Genomic DNA, 20113 nt, shown 5'->3' on the forward strand with positions numbered 1-20113 from the left:
CCAGTGCTAGTCTGTGGCATATTTCTTGACTGCTTGCTCCTATAATGTTGATGGTTGATCCTCAAAGGCAGAAGCCATTCACCACTTCGATATCTTCATTGTCAGTTCTACGGCTGGTTGTTCTACCATTTGTCATTAGTTTGGTACTATGAGCACAGCCCAATGCCCCTTTCATATGGTTCTCTTTTAATACATAGCCATTGCCGTCCATGATCTCACCCAAGCTGCACTGTTTAGAATACCACAAAACCACATTAAAATAAAGAGAAGCCTCATAAATCATAATGCAAAATACTTACTTTCTCACCCTCAATTATTTAAGGAAGCTCACGCTTACCCAGGTTATCAGAAGTATTTACAGTAAATATGACATGATAATATACTGAGTGAGTTCAACAGCAGGTGAAGACCGGAAAGAGATCTATGGAACTATTGCTCTACAAAGAGCTGCAGTTTTGTTAACTGTTAATGTAAACCCACTTTTAACATATAGCAGCTTTCCCAAAATCTTTTGGGTCCTTGGCTCATTTGGCAGTTTTAAAAAAAAGTCTTGGGGTGGGAAAGAGAGAGAATGATTGCTGGAGGAAATAGTTTGCGTGGTTGTGGCTAGCCATAAAATGTTAGAGCTTCCTTTATTCTTCACTCTCTCTCTCTCTCTCTCTTCTCACACACATGGAACAGAAAGCAAATTTGCAGAGGAGGATTTTTTTTTCCCCTCTCCCACCAGATGAGTAGAACAATTTTCTCCATTCAGGTTTCCCGGAAGAAGAGAAACTCTACTGTACTTCCAGAAAAGCAGCTGGAGGGTAGAAAAGGAGTTGGGCAGCTAATACAGTTGATCAAATAAATAAATAAATAAATAAATAGATAGCCCGCTGATTTGTATCTTTGACCTTTTGTCCCAACATGCTGGCTGGGGAATTCTGGGAGTTGAAATCCACCCATCTTAAAGTTGCCACGGTTGAGGAACACTGGCCTAGACAATGGTCAGACAAGAGATGTCTCAGCCCACAGAAGGAATGGGGGTGGAATGGGGGTGTCTCAGAAGGGACCCTCCCTCGTTTTCTGGAAAGTAAGGGCAGGGGAGGGGAGAACCACTTTCAGACTTGCAAAAGCCTGTTACTGTAACCTTACAACAAAGGTAGTGTTAGTACTCATATGGTTTTGGTTTCCTGTCTGGAGTACCTTGAAGGGCTGACAGAGATTGAAAAGGCATTTATATTGAGTCATTTTTTAAGAATTCAGGGTTTCTCAAAGGTTGCGACACTGTACTCCTCAAAATGATCAATGGGTGTATATGATTTCCCCCTCCCACAGATAAAACAAGATAAAAAATAAAGCTGCGGTGCTTAGTGGATATCTTTGACTGATGGCCAGACCTATGGGTTTAGTTCTCTCTCAAAGGTTGCTTGGGGCTTTGCCGCCCCACTTCACCTGCACAAACCTACTGCAGGGGTGTCCAGGCAAACTGGAAAGAGTTTCAACAGTGTTTCAGGTTTTCCTGAGTTTGGCCACCTCAAAAGTTACTTCTCAGGGCTTAATTGTAGGCTTGTCCAAGGAAAGCAAGAGTGAGTTCTGAGTGTGCAGGCAAAGGGGGAGCTCTCAAAACTCATTCTGGGCTTTGCAAAATAAATAGCCATATTCCTCCAAGTCTCTTGCAACCCTCTCCCCACTTTCATGCTATATTAGGAATGCAATATTTTCTACCAGGAGTTTCTCCTGCCCTGGAAGAGATAATGGATTTGAAAGGGTTGTGTCCTATATGTGAGATCAAAATCTCCAAAACTCAGCCTATTACAAGTAGTCCTCATTTAGCGACTGCCTTGGACAGTGACCATTTGCAGTTACGACAGTGATAAAAAAAGTAACTTTGCAACCAGTGCCCACATTTACAACCTTTGCAGCATCTCTAGTCTCAGTTACATGTTTGCCATTAGAGTTAGTAGGAGTTATCCTGTGCCTGACCCATTTTTCTCTCCCCACCCCCACCCCGCTTGAAGAGCAGAGAGATTGCCTAAACAAGCTATTTCTGAGCTGTTTTTCTCTCCAGCACAGCTCTTCCCTGAAAAGTGCTAACCACAAGTTAACAAGCTCAGCTCTGTGACCTTAATTAGTTGATTAGAACCCTCCAGCCAGCTTGCAGCTGCTGCCTGAAATTGACATGACTCTAATCAGTTTTACACTAAAGGCTTCCTTTTGCCTCCTAAGCAGCTCCTGGCTAGGCAAACAGCTGGCACTAGTGCATCCCTTTCAATGTGTGTTCCCCATTGTGTGCCTGCTTACTCGCTTGCCTTCCTCTCCAGTGAATGTAAATACAAACATCAATTCTTTTCTTGCTAATTATCCCAGTGCCCAGGTTAGCATGCCAAAGGAGGGGAGGAGTGGGGAACAAGGGCTATAAGATTTCCCCTTTTACCTGACTTCCTCATGAGTCAAGTTCCAGAAACCTTTCCCACTGTTTGAGTTCATCCAGCTGTTTAGGGTCATATCCTTCTGATGCTGTAAAGCAAAGGAAAGCTGAAGTAAAATCATAAGCACAGTCATGATCACATGCTTTTCCACTTAGTGTCCACTTCACTTAATGACTGAGTCACCAGAACCCATTGTGGTCGCTAAACAAGGGCTGGCTGTAGTCCTGTAGCAATATTATGATTGTAATTGGAGTTCAAGAAAGGCTAGGGCTCAGGCTTCCATAACTGGGCTGCAAAAATCTGGAACACCACTAGAGGGTAGCCAAGAGTGTGTTTCTTGTACTTCTTTGCTTCCACAGCAGAATTTTGCATCCCAAGAAGCTCGTTCTGATTTCCCCACTGTTTCTCACGGCCAAAACTCTTGACACCATTTTAAGCTTTGGTTCAGTGAAATGCTGAATACCTAGATCAGTTCAAGTTTTGTTCCATCAAACCACGGGCATTTTGAAGCCATACGACAGATCTTTCAGGAGGCAACATTTTGTTTCAAGTTAGAAACAAAAAAAATTCCCGTTTTCCCCTCCCCTGGCAATTATTTTGTAATCCGTACTGAAGAAATGAATGATTAAAGTGATTCATTTAAGCATAAATATTATTTTAAACAACAGTAAGTCCCCTAAAAATGTGTCCAATTTACTGAAACGCTCTCCTCAAAGGAGTCAAGTATATGTTGATATTGAATAAGCTAAGTGTGTTATATGCCAATTAGTTTCAGGGAAATGAATTTGTATTTCCCACCTTACAAAAAGCATTCCTTTTAAAAATATGCAAAATAACAATTTTATAAACAACTGAATTTTCTGCTGATTTAAGAATGTTAAAAAGTGTCATGCTTTCCCTGAGAAATGTGGATATGCCCAGAACCATTTATTCAGATTTAAATCCCATGTGCTCTAAAAATGTATAGGAAAAAAAATAAAGCCAAGACAGAGAACTGCCCTGTTATTTGAGGTGGGGGAAGCAATCTTGAAGTCAACTGAAGCTGCCATTTGTAAGCAATACTAGAAATGTGTTTCAATTACAAACTGCTCAAATTACTTGGTTGTTTCTAAAATTATCCTCTTGTTTGGGCTGTTCCTTTCAAATGGCCTCTATGACTAGGGGTGGTGTTTGTTTGTTTGGTTGTTGGTTTTTGTACCTTTGAGTCCTTGTTGACTTCTGGCAACTTCCTGGACTTCCTGGTCCCTGCAGTTTTCTTGACAGCATTTTCAGAAGTGTTTTGCCATTGCCTGCTTCCGAGGGCTGAGAGAGAGTGACTGACTCAAGGTCACCCTGCTGGCTTCATGCCTAAGGCAAGACTAGAACTCACAGTCTCCCAGTTTCTAGCCTGATGCCTTAACTGCTACACCAAACTGGCTGTCTTCTGTGTGCTAGAGTGACTACTAAAGGTTTTTTTAATCAGCCATAAACAATTTGAAAATATTAGATGCTAGCGGTGCTGTTGGTTCATAAAAGTACATACATAGTTCTGGGAACAATTAAACAAATAGTTTCTGGACAAGGCTGGACAAATTGCAGAAGGGATGACAGAGAAATCTTTGCTTTGTTTGGAAGCTGCCATGCCTCCTTAGATGCAGATGGAGGTGGAGGTTAGCAAATCTCAAAATAATTATTTTGGTTCTTGCTTACCTTGACATTTAGACCCAAACTAATAGGAACATAGATGATGGTACTAAACTGTGCACTAAAGGTGAAAAGATGAAGGAGCAAAATGTATGGAGCTGTACTTTGAAACTGCTAATAAAATCAGTAAAACTTCTTTATCTTCACATTATCTCTCAGGTTTGATGTATGAAAAGCTTGGCCATGAATGCTGTTTGTCCACAGGCGACGTGATTAAAGTTGTTGCATTAGACATTAAAAAAATTCTTGCAAGTAATCAAGGAAGTGAAGATGCAACCCTACAGTCCACTACAGTAGAGCTACCTCTAAATTTTCCAGGTACGATGCAATATTTTTCTGCTTAGATAAGAAAGCCAGTGAGCAGAGAGAAGCAGCATAAAATAGTTTTGAAGTAGTTATTTTCTGCAGTGAACTTCAGCTTCTCCTGCATTAACCTCCATGATACACGGCGGTCAGCCTTATCTGAAAGATGAACAAGCATGCAGAAAAAAATAACCCAAATCCTGAGTCAATACTGTCGTTTTATGGCATTACATTTTTTAGGGAAATATCAGGTACCTTTAGAGATAGCAATGCATGTTCCAGAACATACAATTTCAGCCATATATCCTATTACATCAAAAGTTACAGTTTAATCACACAGCCAAATTAATTTTCAATTCCTGGTTCTCTAAACTTCTCGCTGAACCTTCCTTTATGGAAAAAAGAAAAAGAAAACATGAAAAACTCTTTCCAGATATGCATAGGTATTCTTCCCCCTCCCCCTACCTCCCACCTCCCATAGTTCTAATAAAACAGTCTCAATGGCTCTGATTATCATGGAAATAAAAACACTGTTCAGGTATTCATAGAAATAATAAAGGATAAAAAATAAATTAATTAAATAAATAAATTAAAATAAATTTCATTTGCAGAACCTTTTGGTTTTTAGCATTCCAAAGCTATAACTGGAACTAGAGAACCTGAACCCTACAATGCCTGAACACAAAACTCTTGTGTAGAGCTGCCACCCACCACTGTCACCATTCATCACAGAGTCCTGACCAAAAGCTCCATCAAAGACTATGCACCGGGAGCAGGGAGGAAACATAGAATTCTTTCTAGCTACTCAAACGTTCAGCTAGTAGTTAACAATATAAAGCTAGCTGAAAGGGGACAACCCAATAGTATTATATGCCTGCAGTTTTATATAAGGCAATGACCAAATGTTTAAGAAGCTCGCTAGATAGTCCTAAAGAGGAGAAGCTGGAGAAATCAAAGGCTGAAGCATGGAAAGGGTGGCCCTGCCCACTTTGGGCTGCATCTGTAGCTTCAGCCCCACTCACAATTGGCCTCAGCCCTCATTATAGCTGGCATGCTACCCTTGAAAAAATGTAGCCTTCAACAGAAAGAGTAAAAAGATTTAAAAGCAAAAGCAAAATTTCTCTCTGAAAGAAGGATGCAGAGTTATTCATCTGCACAGTTATTTGTACACACTCATGTTAGAAGGAGCTCAAAAGTCAGATGGCTCAATATTCTGCAAATGAAATAGCTTAAATACTTGGGAGATAACATTTCAGTTATTAATTTGACAAATAAAAATGAACAAATGTCACCACAATGTGTACCCTCACAGCATGCCCAGATGTGCACACACATGTAAACCTAGATATACAGCATAAATGGCAAGCATATTTCTGTATAAGTCGAATGGGAAAGAATATAGATTGTTTTGTACATTTTCTATATTTTACAAAAATGTTGTCTTCTTCTAGTTTAATACAAATTTCCTGAATTCATGCAACTGTAAATATAAAATGAGTGTTCTGCAATGTTTGATGTTTGCATAATGTTAACTTCTTTCCCAAATTAAAAATTGCCTTTGAAGGTCTTTGCAGGGTAGTGGCTGATAAAACTCCATATGTCAACGTTCAAGAAATTGTAAACAAAGTGTGGATTGGATCAACACAGCACGAACAGCCATGCTTCTATTGCTCTAAGGATATGCAGGTAGAAAACCTGACCATCAAACAGGGGGAGAAATTTGTATTTATGTCTGTAGAAGATCCCAATGAGACCCTGACAGTGAATTGTGAAGTAAAGAGGAATGGCCAGGTACATGCCTTTCCTTTGCCACTTTCTCAAGAAGGTGATTTCCATGAATGTCAAGATGACCAAATATACACCCTGGAAGAGGTTGCCAAATGGAAAATCCCAAAGAGTCGAACACGGAGAGTCCTGTTCATTAATACTGGCAAGGCCGGATACTCTCCTGAGCTGCTGCCTAAGAATTTTGGAAGCTGCGTAGTTCTAGAAGCAATATACGAACTCCATGCAGTGATGAAATGTAAGTTAATAAATATGAGCACCAAATCAGAAACACCAAGGTGTTTCAATGACAAAAACATAGTGGCTCAATAGTTTGAACTGGTTAATAAAACTGAAAATTAAATACATATTTGTAATTCAATCTTATGTCATGTTTTACCCTAAGATCTGGAATAACTTTTTTAGCTGTTGACACTGTGGGCCACAACATGTATGAATGTGCAGGTGGTATCTGCTTTTCATCCCCACACTTAGGCCAGACTGAAAATGAAATAGGTAGCGTTTAAAAGTTGTCATTATTCTGGAGATGTAATTTGCTGTTTGAATGAACAGAGATGCATGGGCAATAAGCAAAGAGGTAAGCGCAAGGGTCTTCCTTCTGTTTCTCTCTTCCTCTTCGTTCTGCTTTCCTCTGATTGGAGGGTTATTCGGCTCTTCCCTGAAGGAGTATTTTCTCCCCCCACCCAGCACCTTTTCTCCCACCATGAGGACAAAAACCTCAGAGATGTAGGATCTCTATAAGAGATTGATTATGTGCCATCAAGTTGTTTTTGACTCCTAGCAACCAAATAGATTATTTATATATTTCAGATCTTCCAACAGTGCACTCAATGCCACTGTAATTGAGTCCATACACCTTGTTGCTGGTTGTCCTCTCTTCATTTTCCTTCCACCTTTCCCTGCGTGACAGCCCTCTCGAGAGAGTTAGGTCTTCACACAGTGTGTCCGAAGTACAGTAATCTGAGCCTGGTCATTTGTGCCTCAAGTGAGGATTCTGGGTTGATTTGTATCCGTCAATTTATAATAACATGTAGCTTACTTAAATGGCACTTGTCCTTTTGGATCCTAAGCATCTCTCAATAGATATATGTAATGGGATATGTTCTACTTACATACACATGCTTTACTAAATACAAATGCCCAGTGAATGAACTGGGAAATTCCAATTGGAATTATCTGAACTTTTTTCTGCAGTTCTCCAAACACAGCTAATGCAGACACGAAAGAAGATTTTGACTGAATGTTAGCAAAGACCTTCTTAATAATAAAAGCAGTTCAGCAGTTAAACCAATTACACAGTGTATTCACTGGACGTGCTGAAGAAAACTTTAATTTTGATTTTTGTGCCCAGCAAGGGATTGGACTTGATGACCTAAATGGCTACTTTCAACTCTGTAATTCTAAACAGGACTTGGCTAGAAGGACTAATGGACTAAAAAGAAAAACGCTTGATTCCATCATCTGTAACAATTCTGCCATAGCTCAGAGTAAAGTTTGATAAATGCTTCTATTTCAAACCAATGAGGTAGTAATCTGGTTTTTTGACTGCTTTACTTCAAGCTGCAGATGATGCTACAGAGAGAGGGATGGCAGTGTAGTGTGGTGGTGGTGATGACGACAATATAAATGAGTGCTCCTAATTTAGAAATAGCAAACAAAACCAAAAAGAAGATTCAAGGAGATGTGTACTAGTCTAGCCTTCTTTCTGAGCTTTCTTCTTTCTTGGGCTGCAGTGTGGAATTGCCCCAAATGAAACTTTTATTGTGCAACTGCCTGCCTCTTCTGATGAATTCTATGGAGGCGAGAGGTTCAACTGATTACACCTTCCATTGATAATTTCCCTCAATATTCTCACAGCTTCTCTGCAAAAGCAATGTTGTAGGATGTTTTACAGTAATGCAATGTGATACAGTTGATAGCAACTCTCTGTCTGAAAGCCCCCTACCACATAGCCTACAGCAACAAGAAAAAGACAACAAAAGGAAAGGAAGTTTTCTTAAAGATATCTGTATGAATTACAAAAAGTACAATTCTAGATTTAGAGTTAGCGTTTTTTAAAGCTTTCTGCTAATTGAATTATCAGGCTCAAGTTTCAAGTATATTTTTTCAGATAAAATAAAGAATTTATGTTATACCTGCATCTCCTAATATACGCTTCACTAACTTCTGTTTTCCAACATACCAATGAATTTCACCGTGAGTTCACAGATACATTGCAGTGACTATTTTCTAAAGAGCTTCTGCTGTGTTCTGTTGAGAAGTAACTAGCTTTCCTAGAACGAGCTATTTGTTTTGTGAGCTGTGAATAATAGATTCCTCCATTTCTTTGAAACAATGTAGTATGAGATTGCAGTTTCAGGTCTAGCACTCATTCTGTTATAAATAAAATTGTCACTGCTAAGGGGGACTAATCAATGTGTAGGTGATGTGCACAGTATGCAGACCTTCGATATAAACTCAAGTGCATAATTCATTGTACAGCTCACAGAAAATGTAGGTTTGCTAAATTTAACTGTGTCATTTTTAAGAATCTTGCTAAGAGGGACACTTCACTAATACATTGGATCCCATTGATGTACATAAAAGTTCTATGGAATATGATGTGACATCAGCTTTCCCTGGCAAAAATACACATCAATAATTGCAAACCAATATCTTTCAGCCATCATTATCTACAATTTACAGATAATAACAAATGTTGGAAATACCATAACAAAGAAGGAGCATTTTACCATATGTGGTGGTTATGTAAAAAAAACCTCAGAAATGATGGAAAGAAATATATAAAGACATTCAGAAAATCCTAAGATGCTGGACTAGGATCAGAGAGACCCAGGTCCAAGTCCTGCCTTAGGCACAAAGCCAGATGGGTGACCTTGGGCCAGTAACTCTCTCTCTCCTCTGTGCTGTATCTCAAGAAGAACCCGCTCCATTTGAAATGCTGAATGGAACAGACTTTTTAACTTAACTACTGTCTAAACTATGTATGTAACTATGAGTTCTAGTCTCACCTTAGGCACAAAGCCAGCTGGGTATCTTTGAGCCAGTTGCTCTCTCTCAGCCCCAGGAAGAAGAAAGCAAGGGCAAACCACTTCCAACAATCTTTGCAAGAAAACTGCAGGGACTTGTCCACGCAGTTGCCAGGAGTCAACAATGACTCGAAGGCATTCACATACACACACACAGTCACTAGTCTGACCTCCCTAGGATCATAGGAGTGCAACCTAAAGAATCTACAGTATACTGCAATTTCTAGTATTGCTACCCGTACTACTATCATATTTTTTAAGTGCTGGATAAAACACAGTTAATTTCAACATTTAACATAGCATTTGGAAATAACATTTATCCCATGGATCACTGTTTCAAGCAACTGTATGTATTTCTGTTTTAATTAATTTTTAAGGTGGATTTGTAATGCTTGTTTTTGTATATGTATTGTTTTTATTTGATGATTATTGGGTCACTTCCCATGAGATGGGCTGCTATATAAAGTTGACAAATAAACAAACAAACAAACAAACAAACTGCCAGTATAACAATCAAAGATATGTGCAGAAAACATTTCATTTTTTATACAATGAGCTCTTTGTTTATTAGCACCATCATATCATTAAAAACTGACCAGAATTCTGTTTCTTTCTTTTTCAGTTCAAAAAGAGATCGTTCACTTCCATTCTGATTTAGATGTGGAAGTTGAAGATGTCACTGACCATTACAATATTAATAGTTTCCTCCAGCCATTATCAGTGAAAGATTTATTAGAAAGGGCAGACACTGGATCCCCTTTTGTTGTTGCTGTAATTGAAGGCTCCATTGGAAACAAGCACTCTTATAATTTGCTGTGTCCTGGTAGAGAAATAGTAATTTATGAAAGATGTCAGGCAGGAAGAATCTTAGCATCTGAAATCAAGAATAATTCCTCTAAAAGACACTTTTTAATTCCTACCAGCTACAAAGGGAAATTCAAAAGGAAACCTCGGGAATTCCCAACTGCCTATGACCTGGAAATAGCAAGGAACATGAAGGAAAAGCTTCATGTTATAGCCACCAAAGCTTTTGACTGTCCTCATGAAGAGATGTGCTCAGTTTCTGTTGGAGATGAGTTTTTGATTCCAAAGTACCAGAAGAGCCAAGCTGTTGAATTTGGAAGGAAGTGTGTAGAGGCTGCATTACCCTGTGAACAAATTATCTTGCCAAAGAAAGCCAATAAGACCATGCTTCTTCCAATGTTCATGGAAGGGGGCTTCACTGAAGTAGTGCATGATAAGAAGCAATATGACCTTTTAGAGCTTTGCAACTATTTCCACCTTCCACTAAATGTCACAGTTGCCATAAGGGATCTCTCCATCCAGGAGGATATTTTGGCTGGCATTCCCTGTCTGCAGCTTGAAGAGGAAATCATTGATTCTTGCTTGTTAATCAGCAATTTCAATAATCCCACAGAAATCTGGGAAGTTTCTGTGCACTGTTTAAATATGTCCTTCCAATTTCTGAGAAAACGTCCAGAAGATATGGTGCATTTCCCAATAAAGTCAATTGTAGAAGAGATTACAGAAGAGCAATACTATATGATGAGAAAATATAAAAATCAAGCCACAAACCCACCACCCAGACCTCCTAAAATACACATTATAGAAGAATCCAAGTCATCTTATTCCACTGTTCCAGTTCGCTATCTTTTTGATACACCAGAAGATGACAAGGTGGGAAGACACATAGACCTCTAGAAAAATACTAGTTATAGAACAGAAACTCACCTTCCCATTTTATTACATGTCTATTTATTATTGTTCTGAAAGCCATTTAGTTCCACATTCATCTTTTCCAGACTGATGGTGGTTTTAATCACACCCCAGTTTCTTTAGATTTTAATTCATTGCATTTATTTATTGCATTTAAGGATTATGTAAGGATAAATGGACCATTATAGCAAACCATTCATCCTGACATAAACTATAGATTTATATTTTGAGATGTTTCCCTTTATTTCTATATATTTTTTCTCTCCATGACTAATTCCTGAAGACCGATCTATGTTTCAGAAGAATGAGGGAGAAGATGAGGATATAGTTATTTATCTTTTATAAGTTAGTTTCCCTCACCACACAGAATTTCTGGCATGCAAAATCATTATATTTCTCTCTTATGTACACATAATACATTCTGAAATAGCACAGTCCGAAGAGAGCCATATCACATAATTCTTAAGTGTAGGTGAGATATCAATGGAAGAATATACCTAATATACCTAGTTTCTCTGTGCCATAAATGATGAGTGGAATTAGTCAAGGTAATTATCAGAAGAGCGTGGGTGGAAAGAATTGTTTCCTTCAGTTTCAACAAAATAGTTAGTTAGTTAGTCAGGTGTCATCAAGTTAGGTCTGACTCAAGTGGATTATGTGGTCAATGCTCATCTTTTTTGCCTTGTCTTCGGTAGTAGCCTGTAACATTCCAGTAACCCATTTGATTCTATCCATTTATATTATTCATTGCCTTCCTCTTCTTCTACTTTCCTTAATTCCTGCCAAGCATAAACATTTTCCCCCCTAGCCCATCACCTTCTCGTATCACATAGTGAAAGTAGTTAAATTTCTGTTTGCTGGTCACAGCTTTAAGTGATCAGCCAGCCTTTATTTGATCCAGAATTGATTACTGCTGGTTCTTGCACTTCATGGTAGTTTGAGTAAATATCTCCAAGACTATAACTGGAGGCATCCATCTTCCTTCTCCTGCTCTTTCTCAGGGTCCAGCTTTCACAGTTGTATATTGCCACAGGAAGACCACTGATGTTTTTGCCACTGAAATTTCTTTATGCTTACTGCTCTTACCTAAAATTGTCATTGCCTTATTCCCAAACATTAATGTGCTCTTTACATCTCCAGCACACTGCTATCTTTATCTATTTTGGAACCCAAGACAACAAAAACAGTGTATTTTACTGTTTAGTGAACCTTCATAAGGTCACTAAACATACTGTTAACATCGTGTTTGTCTTCTTAATATTTAACATTAAACTGGATTTTTTTCACTTTCCATTATTTATTTCACAAGGAGCTCTTCAAAATTTTCTTTACTTTCAGCTAACAAAGTGATGGTATCTGTATATTTCATATTGCTAGGGTTTTGACCTCTAATTTTGATTCATGCTGTCATCTCTTCCAATCCTGTCATATTAGTTAAACAACTATGGTTATAATATACCCACTCCCTTTCCTATTCTGAACCACTTTGTTTCATCAAATTCAGATCCTTCAGCAGTTTTCTGATCTGCCTATACATCTTAATAGGTTCTGCCTTCTGACATGATGTACATAGTCAAAGACCTTGCTGTAGTAAATGAAGCAAGGTTAAGCTTCTTTCTTATGCTCTGAAGATATAATCATATCACAAAATACCATGTCTCTCTACTTTTTTGTTTATTGATTTTTTAATTTTTATCCCAGCTTTATTATTTTTATAAATAACTCAAGGCAGCAAACATACCTAATACTCCTTCCTCCTCATATCATGTCCCTCTTCCTTTTTTGGAAAACTGCCTGTTCATTTGGCATATGTGGTTCTATTCTTCTTTGTAAAATCTCAAGCCAACTTTTTTTTGCATGAGAAATAAGTGCATCCTTATTATGTATCAGTGCATCTTGGCTATGTGTCAGAGAGCTACATGTACTTACAAGTTGGTGGGGTGCAAGCAAAAGTCTGTTGGATTGCAAAGTAGTCTCTATATTAGAGATCCTAGTTTGCATGAGCAAGCTCAGAATAGCTGAGCATGCTCAAGAGTTAAACTGGCTTTTGGTTGCATTTGTGGCCTACTGACCAAAATTAGCTGTCCTTGCTATTAGCAGGGAATGCTGTATTTGGCATGGGTGTCACTATGACTAGTAATGTAATTTATATCTTTTCTATCATACTAAACACTATATGTGAATGCCTCAGTTAACCAAAACAATGGCGAATGACAAAGGTCAATGGTCTGATCTTGTGGAGTTGAGGCAGACATGCAGGGAAGTGAAAGTGTGGGTTTAATTATGAATGGAAGGGCTGAACTATATGACAGAAAGTAGATTTAATTATGAATGGAAGGGCTGAACTGTAGGACAGAAAGTATGAATTTGTATCATCTGGTTTATTGTGAGTGCAAATGAAAGTAGGAATCCATAGTTTGGTGATGGTTTCATGTGATACTCCAGTGACTAGTGACAATGAAAAGAACAGTAACAACAGATGAATTTTGGGGGGGAAACATATTATTTTTGGTTAGGTGGGAATGAGACAGGAGAGTATTGAAAAAAGTAACTGGGCCACTTGGAAATCCAAAACTGAATGAGAATGGTGACTACTGGATAAGTGTCTGCTTAGAGAAGTGTTCATTTCAAATGTATGGTTTAGGCATAAGTCTAGTCACATATATAGCTTGTTTATAGAATGTATATACCTGTCTACCTCAACCTTGTGATTCTAGGTAGTGCACAATAGAAAAAAACATAAAACACAAAAATAGCATTAAAAACAACGTTGCAATGTAACAAAGGCTCCTAAAAACAGTCTTGCAATCAAAATCCCATACATGCCAGGCTCAACAAGCAACTCAGTGCCTAAGGGAAAAGCTAGGTCCTCAAGGCCTTCCAGAATACCAACTGAGTTGGGGGACATCTGGATCTCAGCGAGCATGCTGTTTCATTGGGCAGGTGCCCTGGCCAAAAAGGTCTCACTGTTGGCATTTCCTTAATTGTTTTGCAAGGACCAAGCCACTAAGTTACTATGGTAACAAATCACTCTGGCAGGGTGAGAAGGTCAGACTTAAGTATCCTCAGTTTGGGGGGTGAAAAGGCATGACCATATAAGGTAAAGCTCCTGATTTGCCTAGAGGAAGCTCGCCTGGACTAGTTTCAGTTTCCCTTTCTATCTGCCTTCCTCCCAGTCCTCTCTGAGTGCGTGTGAACGCACAAGCTTGTAAATATGTTTTTGTGCTTTCTGTAAATATATTTATTTTTATAGAAGTGCCTGGTGTATGATTTTTCTGATCTCTCGGGCCAAATGCTTTCTAGCACTCTGCCACATTCACATCCAATGATGTCTGGGCAGGGCCCTGAAGTTGTCTGTTGCTAAACGTGAAACCCAGGAGGGCACATTTCATAGAAGGGAACCCCCTTCAGTACCCAACCATATCTTGGTGATGCAGGCCAGGTTGGTCCTCTCATCCACAATCAAATCACAGAGGAGGTGAGGTTTATTGCAGGTCAACCTGGCGTTAAGTAGCAGCAGTTGGAGCCCAGAGCCACCAAAACTCCAGAAACTAGGTATTGGGGCTGAACACAGGGGGCCAGAACATGGTAGCAGTTTTACACACTGGGGGCGCCTTCCCTGAGAGCGGCCTGCCCTCTGTTTCACACCATACCTCCCCATACCTGTCACCACCACAAAGCCTTCCCCTACCATCTCCTCCCTCTCCCTGTCCATCTCATCCCCCCCCCACCTGCCCTCCAATCTCTAAGACAATGGGATCCAACCAGTCCCACATAAACTAACTTAGACAGGCAGGATCCGATCAGGTTGCAGTACTTCTGTAGGACATTCAGCACCTCCACCTGAGCAGGCCGTCCACCCCCAACAGTTCACTCAAGCCTTCCTCCACAACATCCTAAAACCACCAACACGGTGAACTTACCAAGCAAGCTTGGCACCATGATATTAAAAAAAAAAAAAATGAAAGAAAGGAGAGTGAAAGGATAATGAAAAAAAGTCCTGGATGAAAAAGTATTAAAAGATAGATTTATCTGCCAACAGAATGAATGGAAAGTGGACAGAAGCAAAGAGAATGTAGAAGCTGTTTGGAACAGTGTGAAAAAAATATGTTGCAGAATGATAAAGAAGTGTGTGGAGTTACTCAACTCGGAAGTGTAAAAAGGTTGCTTAGTGGAATGATGGACTGTAAGACTGTGGATGAGGAAAAATGCATATAAGAGAAAAATGCTGCAAAAATAAGGATGAGAGAAATATATTGAATAATGTTTATATAAAGAAGAAGATAGTTGCAAAAATATAGTCAAAGAGAGCAAGGAACAGTTGAATTAAAAAAGGGTTTGGCCAGTTTTAATGGAAATAAAACATTGTTTTGGAAGTGGGTGAAAAGGGCTAAAGAAAGAGCCTCTAGCAGAGTGAATATAATTAAGAATAAAAGTGATGAAATGAAACTGAAGTGAGGGAATGCTGGAAGGAAGGAATTGCATGGGAATTACAGTGATATACTAAGTGTGGAAGCAAAGCAAATGTTGCAAATACTACTGCCCACACAAAGTTTGATGCAAAGGAAGTCATAAAAACTGAAAGTGCTGAAAAAGAGTAAGACTGCAGGTATAGACAGTGTAACCAGAAAAAAGTTAAAATAGGCAGTGGCTTTCTTATGGAGCAGCTGTAACTTCTTTAACATGCGAGTGACAACTGACAGTTGGAAGAATGTTGTTATTGTTGCCCTATCCAAAGGGAAGGTAGCCAAGATTAATGCAAAACCTACAGGGGGTTAGTTTGTTAAGTGTGCATGGAAGATGTTTGTTGAATACTGATCAAAAGGGCTTTACCCCAAGCATGCAGGGTGGAGACCAGATTTTTCTCTTCAGCAAATCATTGACAAACGTATGAATATATGCAGTGAGATTATTATATGCTCAAAAGTGGAAAGGTTCAGCACTATTCCCAATGGAGGGATGGTTGATGAAGATGATGGAACTTGCCGGAATGACTAAACTGACTTTTCCCTTGATTAGAGAAAAGATGATAACTACATTTATTGCTGACTGGAAACCCCTTATAGATTTTTGCATGCAACAAAAAAATGAACTTACAATTTGTGGGTTTGATGGTTAGAAAAAAAATTAGATAATTGAAAACAAGAGAGCTTTTCTTTTTGTAACCATGGAGTAAGTGATAATTTTGTAACCATATTTGTATTTGCTGCAAAGAAAATTGGAAGCTCCTTCTTTTTATTTCTTTTTATCTTTTGTTTTTGCACTTTTTTCTTTTTTCTCTCTTTTCCTTTCTTCTCTTTCTTTGTATTGGTTTTTGTGAGTTTTTAATCTTTTTAAAACTTTTAATAAAATTTATATATAAAAAAGAGAAATGTATGAATATATGTTGATTTGGAGGAGGTGTTTAATAAGTTAGTGTGGTTGAATTATGTAATGTTTTGTAGGAATAGGGATTTGAAGTTTGGTTGGATGATGAATGCAAGGCTATTACATGATGGAAGTAAAACATGTATGAGGGTAAATGGAATGCCTAGCCAGTGGTCCAATATTGAGCAGGGAATATGAAAGTATGTGTGATGTTCTCTTGTTTGTTTTATGTACTAATAGATGGATAAGAAATGCATGTGCTGACATTAGATGTGTGTTGGTTGGGGGGGGTGTATGTGGAAGCGTAAGCATTTTGGTAGCTAACAACTGGAATGTTTTGGCTCAAAAATGTTAGATATGTTGAATGATGCAGTGAACAAGATGGATCTGAAAATTTCTGCATCAAAGATCAAGGTAATTGTGTTTGATAGGGATGAGAGAATGCACAGCTGCAAGTTATACCTACTGTAAATGTGAACTGAATACAAGATAAAAGAAGTACATTGAGATGGTTTGGTCATATAGATAGAATGAATATGGATTGAATCCCAAAACAAATGTGCAAAGAAAGAGCAAATAGGGAGCAAGGAAGGGGGCAATTGAGAAACTCATGACTGGATGGAACTGATGAAATCCTCAAAAAGAGAAAGCAGATACGTTAAACAGCAAAAGGAAATTCATGAAGTGGTGTATGAACCAGCTGAAAGCAAGAATGGTTTACAAGGAAAGATAATGGAAAAGGTATTGGCATAACTAGATAGATGATGATAGATGAATGAATGAATGAATGAATGAATGAATGAATGAAATGAATGAATGAATGAATGAAAGATGATAGAGATAGAGAGAGATAGAGAGATAGAGAGATAGAGATAGATGTAGCACTTGGACATTACATAACACTGTTTACCCTGTGATGAATACATATGTATATCATTATAGGAAATAGAGTCTAGAGTCATTATAGGAATAGGCAGCCATAAAAATAAATAAACAAAGTATCTCAGTAGGAATGCATGCAGTGTAATTGAGGTGTGTGTGTGTGTGTAAATATAATATAATATAATATAAGTAATTGATACATCTTCTTGCATCCCTTTTCTTTGGTATAGGTATATACTCCATTTTTCCCCAAACTCTGGGCCATGCAATCTTGTGCCATATTTATCAATAAATCAACAGAACCAAAAACAGTGGTGATCACTTGAATCTTTTACATTCAAGTGAAATTTGTATTGATTTTCCAATATGATTAGTATGTAGTCTTTCAACAGAGATAAATCAAAAGCTCAGCAGAAGTAAAAGGTTTCCCCTGGGTGTAAATGAAGCAATTAAAGCTTGCCTTGACACAACAAAGGAATTCACTGACAGTGACATTATTTTGGAAGTCAATATGTTTACCAGAAGCGACAATGAGTACTCTGTAAATCCCCTTCTTAATTATCTACTTATTCCTGACTATATATCCTAGTGGGTGTCTGGATCCCAAAGTGCTTTAATTGATTAATACTGAAGTTTGTAATCATTCCTTAAACAAAAACAAAAACAAATGCAATATTGTTTTTGTATCCATGCTTCAGCATTTACATGCAATCTTTGACTTTATGAGTGCAGTACAATTAGGTACCCTGTTTAGTGTTTAATCTTATTCTGTGCCTCTGAAGAAAATCTTCAGAACAGCACTTATCCTGACCTTACTGGCTTCTATGAAGTGCCTAGTAACAATACAAGGCTAGGTCAGCATCAAACTCACCCTGTATGGGAGTCTTCTGGCCTGAGCTAGGAAGTAGAAGCTTCTAGCCACCACCACCACCACCACCATCATCATCATTGCTCCTTTGATGAAATATCTGAAGCCAGATGAATGGAGGTAGTCCAGAAAATATTAAAATTTTAGGTCATTACACAATACTGTACATAGAGTAACAGTTTGTTTCAAATGTCCTTGCCTAGTTAGAACATTTGTAAAATCGAAAGCTTAAAATGTGGTATTCTACCTCCCCCCGAAATCTACACTAAAGTTTTGTGCTGTTTGGACTGCAAAACCTTTTACACCACCACTCTCTTGTGAATCCACTCAGGATTTCCCATTGAAACAGAACTTTCCTTCTTAAAGCACAATGTTGCTCTGGTCACTCAAAACATGTGCCCAAACTTTATGGAGGTTGGCCCCACACATGTAGACACCTCATACGTTTCCCTCATCTCTCTGATCACATATTTGCCTGTCAGATCCTCTACCTTCCTCTGCAAGCATCCCTGACTGTCCTTTTACCAGCCCCCCGATTGACATCAGATTGGTTTCAAGGATCAAAGGTATGGCATTTGTGGACAGTCTAAAGGCTCTAACCCTTGGCCATGCTATTTGCTCCCCAAGCTCCTAGAAACCTCATTCACTGTTGCTCACTCCCCAACTGCTCAGCCTGCATCTTGGCCACAGAGAAGAGATCACATGAATGTGTGGCCTCCAGAAGTTTCCATAGGGGTTACTAAGTCCCCCAGTCTTGGTCTAAGGCAATCTCTCTAAGTTACACTAACATGTCCATGAAGTCACAAGACATATAACTCAAAGGAGACTTTATGTTCGTTGTACAGTTTTGCACAGCTAGGAGCAAGAAGGTTTTGAGAAGGGGAACGTTGTCCTGGTGGTACTTTATTCTATATTCAGAGTCTCTGCTTCTTCACTGTCCACATAAAACAGCCCTAACCAAAAGCTTCAGAAAGAAAATGGAGGTGTTTTTGCAATGAGACAAAGCTTATAGAGCACAATCAGACCATCCAGAGGATAACTTTGAAAAGGGACAAGAGGTCAAAGTCATGAAGTTTAAGGGTAATAACAGTTACTAGTTAGGATAGCTACATATTACATCTTGTAAAAGAGGCAGAGTTGCTGCTTATGGTTAGTCCCTGTGGGAAAAAGGATGCTAGACTGGATGTGATCTTAGGGAGTCAATGCAACTATTCTTGTATACACCGCTACTCACACCATACAGATGAAGTTTCAGAAAAAGATGAAGCTGTCGCACTCTTTTCAACAACAGTAAATAAAACTGCCGGTAGGTTTTCTGGCTTGAAATAACATGCATTATAAAAGATCATTCTTTTATGTTGTCGTACATTGATGATTTCCCCCATCGCCCCACAGAAAAAGTTGGCATCATCTCATCATTATCCTTTTTGTAACCTTATAGGAAAAAATAAGTTAATAGGCAAAAGAGGGGCTTGGCTTTAGAGATTGCAGAGTATCATTCCATCATTTTGAGTGCTTCAAAGATTCAGCAGAGCCTTATTTTCTCTTTTCTCTCTCTTCCTTTTAATCTTAAAGGAGATTGGATTATCAACAGATTATACAGAGATGTCACAATTGTATGCCATGATGTTATTTTTACTCTGAAGCACACATTCAACATCTATTAGCCAAAGCAAGAGTTAAATTTGCACACAGAAGAGAGGACAGATTCTCTTAAGAGTTATTTTGAGAACCTAAGTGGTGCCTGTGCCTTGTGGCAACTCTCCCCATGGAGCTAAATTTAAAGTCTAAACAAGCCCTGTAGAAACTGTTGAAATCACAGCCTGTAGGTGAAACTGAATATAATTTAATGCCAGTCACTAACAAAGCAGCCTGCAAGATGCTGAAAGAGAGCTGCCATTTAAATAATTATTCCATGAACATTGCATACAAACAGTATGACAAAGTAGGACCCACTAGGTGGACAACACAGAGTTTTGTTTGTTCATATCCAAGACTGTCTGCTGAAATGATGAGGAAATGCCTAAAGTGTTAATCTTGCATAATGGTAATGATATAAATAACAGCAT

The 20113-nt window shown here is 38.6% G+C and overlaps 1 protein-coding gene across 3 annotated transcripts in view; it reads left to right on the forward strand.

The window, feature by feature from the left end:
- Positions 1–20113, forward strand: part of THEMIS (thymocyte selection associated) — a 73468-nt gene that overhangs the window by 2778 nt on the left and 50577 nt on the right. For all 3 annotated transcript variants that reach the window (XM_063310209.1, XM_063310230.1, XM_063310219.1), the window contains exons 2-4: positions 4254–4412; positions 5962–6420; positions 9834–10888. In XM_063310209.1, coding sequence (XP_063166279.1) covers positions 4254–4412; positions 5962–6420; positions 9834–10888 — 1673 coding nt within the window. The remainder of the gene's footprint in view (positions 1–4253; positions 4413–5961; positions 6421–9833; positions 10889–20113) is intronic.

This window comes from Candoia aspera, chromosome 1 (assembly GCF_035149785.1).
Source record: "Candoia aspera isolate rCanAsp1 chromosome 1, rCanAsp1.hap2, whole genome shotgun sequence".
In the NCBI taxonomy this organism is placed as follows: domain Eukaryota; kingdom Metazoa; phylum Chordata; class Lepidosauria; order Squamata; family Boidae; genus Candoia; species Candoia aspera.